Raw genomic sequence first — 12,648 nt, 5'->3', positions numbered from 1 at the left:
TCAGATTGTTTGCCAACTCATAGAAGTAGTAGAAGAAGAAAATTGACAACTTCAAAATGGAGATGGCCTCGATGGCACTGCCTGTACTCTCACAGATGCCATATTGGGACAGATACACTGATGCGATGTCTATGTTTGTAACGCAAACTGAGGTGTCTTTAGATTAAGTGTATTTGAGTGGGGAATTGGGTTGATCTTCCTCATTTTACATGAAGCTATTTAAAAAATGCATTGGAATTATTTTCAATTACATAAACAATAAATAATGCAATAATAGTTGTATTTATTTTAGGATGACTAATTTAATCAACTGTTTGATCAAGAAAATGCATACATGCTTTTTTTTTACAGGAAATGATTTGTTCATTTTACTTTCTAATTCACATTTCTTCAAAATATCAAAAGGATCTACTAGATCCGCCATGTCTAGAAGAATACTTTACTGCCCATTTGTGGAAACAGAACTTATTGCATCCTTACATCCTTTTTCTCTTTCTCCAACCCCCCAGAAACACACGTACATGCCCACTGACATGTCAAAGTAGAAGGACATCGGGTCAGCGACACATCAGCATCCCTTATTTGAGTTTCCTACATTAAAATAGACTTAACAAAATGCATAATAATTCACAAAAATAAAATGCAATACAAAGGAGAAACAAGCGATTAGGTTGATGATAAAAACATTCAGTTCTGGCGGCTCACATTCTGTCATAAGTTCTTGTGAGACCTGGGATGCAAACCGGCAACCCTTGCCCTGCTGCTGTACCATCTAAAGTCATAATTGGTACCAGTTTAAGTTCCGATTTTAGATTAGGAAAATCAAGAGAGTTACGAAAGATTCTTGTTCTTATAATTTTTGTAATACATGTCCTGATCTCCTTGGTCCTAATACCATATATGATAGGGTGTACCAGTGGTGGGAAAAGAATGAACTGTACTGATATTAATACATTAACCTCCTTGGTAACTGTGCTGTGCCTGTTGTAAATAACAGAAAAAAGGATGGCTGTAGAGAAGTTGATGAAAGTGATCAAGTGTGGAGCACACGTATTAAGAGCCTTCTTTCGTGATTCCTTTGAGACTTTCAAGCAAACAAGTAATATTTTGATGTATGAGAGCACAACTAACACAAAAGGTAAAACCACTAGACTTGCTATCACACATATACCATACAGGTTACTCAGTGCACTTTCAACACAGGAGAGTTTAACAACTGCTAAGTTATCACAAAAAAGCTTATTGATGTTGTAGCTGCACACAGGGAGCCTAGAAGTGATAAACATTTGAAAAGCAAGCATGGTTATGGGAAAAAGATATACCAATGCTAACAACATCTTCACTTTAGAAGGAGTCATAATGCTATGATATTGCAATGGCTTACAAATGGAGACAAACCTGTCATAAGCCATCACTGCTAGAATAACGTAAGCACACAATACATATACACTGCTGAAAAACACCTGCAATAAACAACCTTTGTGAGAGATGTTCTTTATGTCATTAACAAGATTGTCCATGATCTTCGGACAGACGGATAAACACCCAATCAGTCCATTCACCGCCAAGTTGAACAGAAATATGTACATGGGCTTGTGTAAGCGTGATTCTAAGTAGATGACAAGCATGAGACTGATGTTGGAAAATATTGTAATGAAGAAAAGCAAAAATGTTAAGAAAAAAGCTGCGTAGTTGAGTGGGCCTGGAGGTCCATACGCAGTGAAAAATACAGTGCTATGTAAGATAGTTTGGTTCATATTTCCTGAGTAAAAGACAATTATAATCAGCAGTTATCAGACATCATTTTACATATAATATAACGCATTAATAAAATAAACGTTTCGAAAGTGTGCAAATGTCAAAATAGTTACCATCAGGTTAGTACACTAGAGTTGGTGTGAGGGGTTGACAGAATAAATTTGATGAAGATGAGAACATTCTAAAATGAACAGTCTTCCAAGTAAGATGTTGGCTGGCATGATACATTTTAGCCTTTTTTATACCTTCACCATATCATAATTGACATGAGTATTTTTAGTATTTTCCAAATTAAAGCAATGTCTTAGAGAGATGTCACCCAATGGCATTAATTAAGGATGTATTTGTATCACTTCATTTGAGATCAGGGAGGTGTTGTGTTTGTTTGACTGTATTCCAATTATTTTGGTTCACTTAAAAGGGGCAATCTTGCTAATACATTTTCAAACTTAAAAAATATTATATACACCCATTGATTCTTGAAAAATATAACTTATGAATGCCTCATGGGCTTAGTCAACTGTCTTACCCCATAAGAACCCAAAATATATGCTTTTTTCACTCCATTGTTTATAAACAATACAACTGAAAACAAACACTGTATAGCCTCAAAACATGGTTAAAACTCTGATTTTGATATCATGGATGGTCAGTCCTTGCATCTATGAATTTGGACGATATATACCACCGCCAACAACAGGTTGACTTTATTAGGGGTCATCATGGTGTGGTACTGCAAGGGCTTACAAATAGAGTCATACCGGTCATAGGCCATCACTGTTAGAAACAGATATCCATAGATTCTACTGAAAGACACTTGGATTAAACAGCCATGCGAGATATCTTGGATTCCCATGAGGAGATATCTCATGCTCTTTGGACAGACTGAAGAACTTTCAATTACAGCCAAGTGGAACAAAAATATGTAGACTTATATGTAGATATGTAGATATGTAGATGACCATAAGAAACAGGTTAAGAGAAAAAGTTTAGTCATACATCACAAACAGAAATATACAGTTGAAGTCAGAAGTTTACATACCCCTTAGCCGAATACATTTAAACTCAGTTTTTCACAATTCCTGACATTTAATCCCAGTAAAAATTCCCTGTCAGTTAGGATCACCACTTTATTTTAAGAATGTGAAATGTCAGGCTAATAGTAGAGAGAATGATTTATTTCAGCTTTTATTTCTTTCATCACATTCCCAGTGGGTCAGAAGTGTGCATACACTCAATTATTATTTGGTAGCATTGCCTTTAAATTGTTTAACTTGGGTCAAACGTTTCAGGTAGCCTTCCACAAGCTTCCCACAATAAGTTGGGTGAATTTTGGCCCATTCCTCCTGACAGAGCTGGTGTAACTTAGTCAGGTTTGTAGGCCTCCTTGCTCACACATGCTTTTTCAGTTCTGCCCACAAATGTTATATGGGATTGAGGTCAGGGCTTTGTGATGGTCACTCCAACACCTTGACTTTGTTGTCCTTAAGCCATTTTGCCACAACTTTGGAAGTATGCTTGGGGTCATTGTTCATTTGGAAGACCCATTTGCAACCAAGCTTTAACTTCACATAATTTTCCTACCTCATGATAGCGCACCAGTCTCTCCTGCAGCAAAGCACCCCCACAACATGACGCTGCCACCCCCGTGCTTTATGGTTGGGATGGTTTTCTTCGGCTTGCAAGCCTCCCCCTTTGTCCTCCAAACATAACGATGGTTATTATGGCCAAACAGTTCTATTTTTGTTTCATCAGACCAGAGGACATTTCTCCAAAAAGTACGACCTTTGTCCCCATGTGCAGTTGCAAACCGTAGTCTGGCTTTTTTTATGGCGGTTTTGGAGCAGTGTCTTCTTTCTTGCTGAGTGGCCTTTCAGGTTATGTCGATATAGGACTCATTTTTCTGTGGATATAGATACTTTTGTACCTGTTTCCTCCAGCATCTTCACAAGGTCCTTTGCTGTTGTTCTGGGATTATTTGCACTTTTCGCACCAAAGTACGTTCCTCTCTAGGAGACAGAACACGTCTCCTTCCTGAGCGGTATGACAGCTGCGTGGTCCCACGGTGTTTATACTTGCGTACTATTGTTTGTACAGATGAACATGGTACCTTCAGGCATTTGGAAATTGCTCCCAAGGATGAACCAGACTTGTGGAGGTCTACAATTTTTTTTCTGAGGTCTTGGCTGATTTCTTTAGATTTTCCCATGATGTCAAGCAAAGAGGCACTGAGTTTGAAGGTAGGTCTTGAAATACATCCACAGGTACACCTCCAATTGATTCAAATTATGTCAATTAGCATATCACAAGCTTCTAAAGCCATGACATCATTTTCTGGAATTTTCCAAGCTGTTTAAAAGGCACAGTAAACTTAGTGTATGTAAAGTTCTGACCCACTAGAATTGTGATACAGTGAATTATAAGTGAAATAATCTGTCTGTAAACAATTGTTGGAAAAATGACTTGTGTCATGCACAAAGTAGATGTCCTAACCGATTTGCCAAAACTATAGTTTGTTAACAAGAAATTTGTGGAGTGGGTGACAAACGAGTTTTAATAACTCCAACCTAAGTGTATGTAAATTCCGACTTCAACTGGGTTCACAGGACGACAGAAAGTACACAAGATCAGTTGGATAACAAAGCAGTCTGGATTTAATCAGACATATGTTTCATGAGGTGAAGATTATTGGAGATGATTTTGAGCTTTAGCGTTACATCTGCAAAGAATGTTGTCAATAGTTTCCTTATTTTAGATGTCAATACCAAATTCAGTGTGGTTATTCTTAAGGATATCTATGATATCGACAACACATTTCAAGTTGATAAGCAACTATTTACAGTAGTTTAAATGGACACGTAAAATCTGATATTTGATTTGTCAATAACTCAGCCTATCCCTAACTCAGCCTATTCTCAAACTAAGTATAGACATGGTGTCATTTTGTTCGTAATTTGTACGTTTTGTAAGCATATTTTAGCATATTTGCATAGCCGTGTGAAGTCGGGGTACTGATGGTGCTGCAGCGCCCCCTGAAAAGCAAAAAAAAATATATACAGTACCAGTCAAAAGTTTGGACACACCTACTCATTCAAGGGTTTTTCTTTATTTTTACTATTTTCTACATTGTAGAATAATAGTGAAGACATCAAAACTATGAAATAACACATATAGAATTATATAGTAAACAAATCAAAATATATTTTATATTCTTCAAAGTAGTCACCCTTTTCCTTGATTACAGCTTTGCACACTCTTGCCATTCTCTCAACCAACGTCATGAGGAATGCTTTTCCAACAGTCTTGAAGGAGTCTTGAAGGAATTCCTACATACAGTATGCTGAGCACTTGCTGGCTGCTTTTCCTTCACTCTGTGGTCTAACTCATCCCAAACCATCTCAATTAGGTTGAGGTTGGGTGATTGTGGAGGCCAAGTCATCTGATAGAGCACTCCATCACTCTCCTTCTTTGTCAAATAGCCCTTACACAGCCTGGAGGTGGGTTGGGTCATTGTCCTATTGAAAAACAAATTATAGTCCCACTAAGCGCAAACCACATGAGATGGCGTATCGCTGTAGAATGCTGCCGTAGCCATGCTGGTTAAATGTGCTTTGAATTCTGAATAAATCACAGACCGTTTCACCAGCAAAGCACCCCCACACATCACACCTCCTCCGCCATGCTTCACAGTGGGAGCCACATGTGGAGATTATTTGTTCACCTACTCTGCGTCTCACAAAAACACGGTGGTTGGAACCAAAAAGTTCAAATTTGGATTCATCAGACCAAAGGACAGATTTCCACCAGTCTAATGTCCATTGCTCGTGTTTCTTGGCCCAAGCAAGTCAAATCAAATCAAATGTTATTTGTCAAATGTGCCCGAATACAACAGGTGAAGACCTTACATTGAAATGCTTACTTACAAGCCCTTAACCAGCAGTGCTTTAAGAAGTTAAGAAAAATGAGTGTTGAGTAAAAAAGAATAAAAACAGAAAATAAAAGTAAAAAATAATTAATTGGCAGCAGTAAAATGACAATAGCGAGCCTATATACAAGGGGTAGTGGTTCTGAGTCAATGTGCAGGGGCAGCGGTTAGTTGAGGTAATTAAGTAATATGTACATGTAGATAGAGTTAAAGTGACAATGCATAGATAATAGAGAGTAGCAGCAGCGTAAAAGAGGGGTCTGGGTAGCCCTTTGATTAGCTGTTCAGGAATCTTATGGTTTGGGGGTAGAAGCTGTGAAGAAGCCTTTTGGAGCTGGACTTGGCACTCCGGTACCGCTTCCCGTGCGGTAGCAGAGAGAACTGTCTATGACTAGGGTGGCAGGAGCCTTTTATAATTCTTAGGGCCTTCCTCTGACACCGCCTGGTATAGAGGTCCTGGATGGCAGGAAGCTTGGCCCAAGTGATGTACTGGGCCGTACACACGACCTTTTGAAGTGCCTTGCGGTCGGAGGCCAAGCAGTTGCCACACCAGGCAGTGATGTAACCTGTCAGGATGCTCTCGATGGTACAGCTGAAGAACCTTTTGAGGATCTGAAGACACATGCCAAATCTTTTCAGTCTCCTGAGGGGGAATAGGTTTTGTCGTGCCCTTTTCACGAGTGTCTTGGTGTGCTTGGCCATCTAACTTTGTTGGTGATGTGGACACCTAGGAATCGGAAGCTCTCAACCTACTCCACTACAGCCCCGCCGATGAGAATGGGGGCATGCTCGGTCCTCCTTTTCTTGTAGTCCATAATCATCACTTTTGTCTTGATCACGTTGAGAGAGAGGTTGTTGTCCTGGCACCACACGGCCAGGTCTCTGACCTCCTCCCTATAGGCTGTCTCGTTGTTGTAGGTTATCAGGTCTACTACCATTGTGTCATCGGCAAACTTGATGATGGTGTTGGAGTCGTGCCTGGCCGTGCAGTCATGAGTGAACAAGGAGTACAGGAGGGGACTGAGCACGCACCCCTGAGGGACCCCTGTGTTGAGGATCAGAGTGGTGGATGTGTTGTTACCTACCCTTACCACCTGGGAGCAGCACATCAGGAAGTCCAGGATCCAGTTGCAGAGGGAGGTGTTTAGTCCCAGGGTCCTTAGCTTAGTGATGAGCTTTGAGGGCACTATGGTGTTGAACGCTGAACTGTAGTCAATGAATAGCGTTCTCACATAGGTGTTCCTTTTGTCCAGATGGGAAAGGCCAGTGTGGAGTGCAATAGAGATTACATCATCTGTGTATCTGTTAGAGCAGTATGCAAATTGAAGTGGGTCTAGGGTTTCTAGGATAATGGTGTTGATGTGAGCCATGACCAGTCTTTCAAAGCATTTCATGGCTATGGAAGTGAGTGCTATGGGTCGGTAGTCATTTAGGCAGGTCACCTTAGTCCCTGTGCCCAAGAACACTATGGTGGTCTTCTTGATACATGTTGGTATTACAGACTCAGACAGGGAGAGGTTGAAAATGTCAGTGGAGACACTTGCCAGTTGGTCAGCGCATGCTCGGAGTACACGTCCTGGTAATCCGTCTGGCCCTGTGGCCTTGTGAATGTTGACCTGTATGAAGGTCTTACTCACATCGGATGTGGAGATCATGATCACACAGTTGTCCGGAACAGCTGATGCTCTCATGCATGTTTCAGTGTTACTTGCCTCGAAGCGAGCATATAAGTAATTTAGCTCGTCTGGTAGGCTCGTGTCACTGGGCAGCTCTTGGCTGTGCTTCCCTATGTAGTCTGTAATAGTTTGCAAGCCCTGCCACATCTGACGAACGTCGGAGCCAGCGAATTACAATTCCATCTTAGTCCTGTATTGACATTTTGCTTTGATGGATCGTCGTCGTCCAGGTTAGTAGCTTCTGATTAAATTCAATTTTAACACAACCGCTTGTTGCAATTTCGATGAGGCTCTCTTGTTCAGATATCGGTAACTGGACTGGAGGCAGGGCATGAAAGGGATAATGCAGACCGAGAAGAGCTCCAACTTCTTAATCATAGCCTCAATTTTGTCCCGCACATTGAATATAGTTGTGTAGAGTCCCTGTAATCCTAGATTCAGATCATTCATGTGAGAAAAAACATCACCCAGATAGGCCAGTCATGTGAGAAACTCGTCGTCATGCAAGCGGTCACACAAGTGAAAATTATCGTCAGTAAAGAAAACTTTAAGCTCGTCTGTCAATTAAAAAAAACGTGTCAATACTTTGCCACTTGATAACCAATGCACTTCTGTATGTTGTAAAAGCGTTATATGGTCACTGATTAGTGCAGAAAATACACAAAAGTTCAGGGACCTTGCTTTAACAAAGTTACAAATTTTCACTGTAGTGTCCAAAACGTCTTTCAAGCTGTCAGGCATTCCTTTTGCAGCAAGAGCCTCTCGGTGGATGCTGCAGTGTACCCAAGTGGCGTCGAGAGCAACTCCACTATGTCTCCCTTTCATGGATTTTGCTCCATCAGTACAGATACCAACACATCTTGACCACCAAGTCCATTTGATGTCACAAAGCTGTTCAGTACTGTAAAAAAATCCTCTCCTGTCATCCTGGTTTCCAATGATGTGTAGAGGAGGATGTCTTCCTTAATTGACCCCCCCATAATCATAACGGACATATACCAGGAGCTGCCACGTCTGTTGACTCATCCAGCTGTAACGCATAGAATTCACTGGCTTGTATGCGAAGCAGTTGTTTCAAAACATTTCCTGCCATGTGACTGATGCGTCAGGAATCAGTGTTTTTTGGGCCTTTTCCCACAGCATTGTCCCAACCATATCCACGGCAGCAGGAATAATTAAGTCCTCTACAATAGTATGGGGCTTGCCTGTCCTTGCCACTCGGTAGTTCACCATATAAGACTCTTCTAGTCCCTTCATATTAATGGTATTTGTTGTTTTTATACATGTCTTACGATCGTCGTCCAGGTTAGAGTCCTGCTCCTTGAAAACTGCAGCTCTACCCATTAGCTCAGGGCAGATGTTGCCTGTAATCCATGGCTTCTGGTTGGGGTATGTACGTACAGTCACTGTGGGGATGACGTCATCGATGCACTTATTGATGAAGCCAGTGACGGATGTACTGTACTCCTCAATGCCATCGGAAGAATCCCGGAACACATTCCAGTCTCTGCTAGCAAAACAGTCCTGGAGCTTAGTATCTGCTTTATCTGACCACTTTTTTATTGACTGAGTCACTGGTGCATCCTGCTTTAGTTTTAGCTTGAAAGCAGGAATCAGGGGAATATAATTATGGTCAGATTTGCCAAATGGAGGGCGAGGGAGAGCTTTATACGCATCTCTTTGTTTGGAGTAAAGGTGGTCTAGAGTTTTTTCCCTTTGGTTGCATTTTTAATATGCTGGTAGAGATTAGGTAAAACGGATTTAAGTTTCTCTGCATTAAAGTCTCCGGCCACTAGAAGTGGCAGCATCGGTCTGTGGTGGTATGTAGACAGCTACAAAAAATACAAATGAAAACTCTCTAGGTAGATAGTGTGGTCTGCAGCTTATCAGGAGATATTCTACCTCAGGCAAACAAAACCTTGAGACTTCCTTAGATATTGTGCACCAGCTGTTGTTTACAAATAGACATAGACCGCCAGCCCTTGTCTTACCAGAGGCTTTTGTTCTATCCTGCCGATACAGTGTAAAACCCGCCAGCTGTACGTTCTTCATGTCGTCGTTCAGCCACGACTCGGTGAAACATAAGATATTACAGTTTTTAATGTCCTGTTGGTAGTTTAATCTTGCTCATAGGTCATTTTTTCCCCCAATGATTGCACCTTGTCCAATAGGACAAATGGCAGTGGGGGTTTACTCGCTCGCCTACAAATTCTCAGAAGGCAGCCCAACCCGTCGCCCCCTTTTCTCAGAAAGTAAATGACGGGGAATTGGGCCTGTTCCCGGGAAAGCAGTATATACTCGTCAGACGCGTTAAAGGAAAAAATGTTCTTCCAACTCATGGTGAGTAATCTCTGTTCTGTCCAGAAGTTATCTCCAGAAGTTATTTTCGGTCTTTAGAGCCGGTAGCAGCAACATTATGTACAAAATAAGTTTAAAAAAAAAGTTCAAAACATCGCAAAAAAACAAAACAAAAATAACACAGTTGGTTTGGAGCACGTGAAAATGTCAGCCATGCCATTCTTCTCCAGCATCTCTTCTTATTGGTGTCCTTTAGTCGTGGTTTCTTTGCAGAAATTCGACCACGAAGGCCTGATTCACACAGTCTCCTCTGAACAGTTGATGTTGAAATGTGTCTGTTACTTGATCTCTGCGAAGCATTTATTTGGGCTATAATTTCTGTGAAGCATTTATTTGGGCTGCAATTTCTGAGGCTGGAAACTCTAATGAACGTATCTTCTGCAGTTGAGGTAACTCTTAGTCTTCCGCTTGATGGTTTTTGCAACTGCACTCGAAGAAACTTTCAAAGTTATTGAAATGTTCCACATTGACTGACCTTCATGTCTTAAACTAATTATAGACTGTTGTTTCTCTTTGCTTATTTGATCTGTTCTTGTCATAATATGGACTTGGTCCCAAATAGGGCTATCCTCTGTATACCCCCCCCAATTAACAGGAACACCTGTTAACTGAAATACATTCCAGGTGACTACCTCGTGATGCTGGTTGAGAGAATGTCAAGAGTGTGCAAAGCTCTCATCAAGGCAACGGGTGGCTATTTGCAGAATCTCAAACATAAAATATATTTTGATTTGTTTACACTTTTTTGGTTACTACCTGATTACTTATGTGTTATTTCAAAGTTTAGATGTCTTCACTATTATTCTATAATGTAGAAAATAGTCCAAATAAAGACAAACCCTGGAATGAGTAGATGTTCTAAAACTTTTGACCGGTAGTGTATATATACTGTATATATTCACTACCGTTCAAAAGTTTGGGTCACCTAGAAATTTCCTTGTTTTTTAAAATAACATCAAATTGATCAGAAATACAGTGTAGACATTGTTAATGTTGTAAATTACTATTGTAGCTGGAAACTGCATATTTTTTATGGAATATATATGGAATTTTATATATGGAATTTTATGAAATATATAAATGACTCACGTTAATCGTGAGTAATTTAGTAAATTCACCGGAAGTTTGCGGTGTGTATGCTAGTTCTGAACATCACATGCTAATGTAAAAAGCTGTTTTTTGATATAAATATGAACTTGATTGAAACAAAACATGCATGTATTGTATAACATAATGTCCTAGGAGTGTCATCTGATGAAGATCATCAAAGGTTAGTGCTGCATTTAGCTGTGGTTTTGGTTTTTGTGACATATATGCATGCTTTGAAAATGGCTGTGTGATTATTTTTGGCAGGGTACTCTCCTGACATAATCTAATGTTTTGCTTTCGCTGTAAAGCCTTTTTAAAATCGGACAGTGTGGTTAGATTAACGAGAGTCTTTTCTTTAAAATGGTGTAAAATAGTCATATGTTTGAGAAATTGAAGTTATAGCATTTATGAGGTATTTGTATGTCGCGCCACACAATTCCACTGGCTGTTGCCCAGGGAGGTTAATAACACCCAGTGACTTGAAAGGACCTCAAATAAAAATAAAACCACAATACGGGACTTGAACATATTCTTGTCCTGTGACTTCGAACCATGTCCACAGGGACGTAAAAAACAACAAATATAATATGTAAATACCTTTGACCCGCTGTATGCACATATTAGCCTTTAATTAAGAAAACCTTTCAGACTCTAACTCTCTGCTGATTCATAATCTCAATAAATCTCAACACTGGTTTAACTACACAAGGGGTGACAGTGTCGTGTGCTGTGTTGATGGTGGGTGTGTCAACACAGTCAGTGTTTAACTGGTCAGGTAAGGAATGGTCAGAGTTTGGTAGGTCAGTATGGGGATGGTCAGAAGGAGACTGGTCAGTGTGCTCACTCACTACACTGTTAAGTTCTGAGCCAGAGTCTCGAGGACTCTGGTTGAGGCAGGACCTCGGCTGCGATACAGCTTGAACAGAATCAAGATGTGAAATGTCCTGAGCATCCCAGGATCACATATCATCCTCCAGGCTCATGTCACCTGTTCCTTCAGAGGGCAGCTCCAACACCTACACATTTGTTATTTACTCAGCATCATTATTATCATCCACTGCAGGAAATCGGCAAAGCCTGTGGTCTCATAGATTGTACAGTTGTATGCAAATTAGGGACGATATATCGGTGAGCATATCGGAATCGGCCAATATTAACTAAAAATGCCAACATCGGCATCGGCCTGATGTCTAGTTTAACACCAATGTGTACTGATGGGCATACCTATGTAACGTAGGTAGATGATGTAATGACACCACAAAAAATACAGCGCTACACAGAACAAAAGCAGAAAAATATTAAGTGCACACTTCCAACAACTAAACAAGTTTAAGTTGAGCAGTCATTTGAAAGAGTAAGAACATTTCAGCGAGACAACTCAAAGGAGAAATCCATTGACACCAAGTTAATGGAATTCATTGACCTTGCCAATCAACCGTTCTCTGTCGTGGATGATGTTGGCTTTCACCGACTGGTCGAGCCCCCATACAAACTATTTTTCAGATGTTGCCGTACCGGAGCTACACAGTATTGTTGAAACTCGCATCCATGAGCTACTTGCTATGGGCGTCACTGCTATTAGCTTCATGACTGTCATTTGGACCAGCGATGTCAGCCCCATGAGCATTATGAGTCTGACAGTACAGTGGGTCAACAAGGATTTCGTATTGAGGAAAGCCGTATTGCATGCTCAAGAATGTTCTGGTTTTCATACCGCTGCTGCCATTTCAAAACATGTTTTAAACTTGGAAACATGAACACACTCATAGCGCCGTTCAAACAACTGACTTGAGAAATAAGCTCATCAACTGCGTCTGCAGCAGACGTGATACCCTTTGTCAT

At 40.6% G+C, this 12,648-nt stretch overlaps 1 protein-coding gene across 1 annotated transcript; it reads right to left on the bottom strand.

Annotated features, from left to right (window-relative positions):
* Positions 1–389: 389 nt before the first annotated feature.
* LOC115204925 (olfactory receptor 52K2-like) lies at positions 390–2,366 on the bottom strand. Its single transcript, XM_029770507.1, has one exon. The coding sequence runs from the start codon at positions 1,755–1,757 to the stop codon at positions 702–704; it is 1,056 nt and encodes a 351-aa protein (XP_029626367.1). The 5' UTR covers positions 1,758–2,366; the 3' UTR covers positions 390–701.
* Positions 2,367–12,648: the final 10,282 nt, after the last annotated feature.

The sequence above is a fragment of the Salmo trutta genome, chromosome 13 (genome assembly GCF_901001165.1).
Source record: "Salmo trutta chromosome 13, fSalTru1.1, whole genome shotgun sequence".
NCBI classification, from domain to species: Eukaryota; Metazoa; Chordata; class Actinopteri; order Salmoniformes; family Salmonidae; genus Salmo; species Salmo trutta.
The sequence above is the reverse complement of the archived record's forward strand: the minus strand, read 5'-3'. Positions and strand labels throughout refer to the sequence as shown.

What these genes read in the sequence shown, in the direction of transcription:
- LOC115204925 (XM_029770507.1), bottom strand. Translation starts at nt 1,757, where the DNA reads ATGAACCAAACTATCTTACATAGCACTGTATTTTTCACTGCGTATGGA.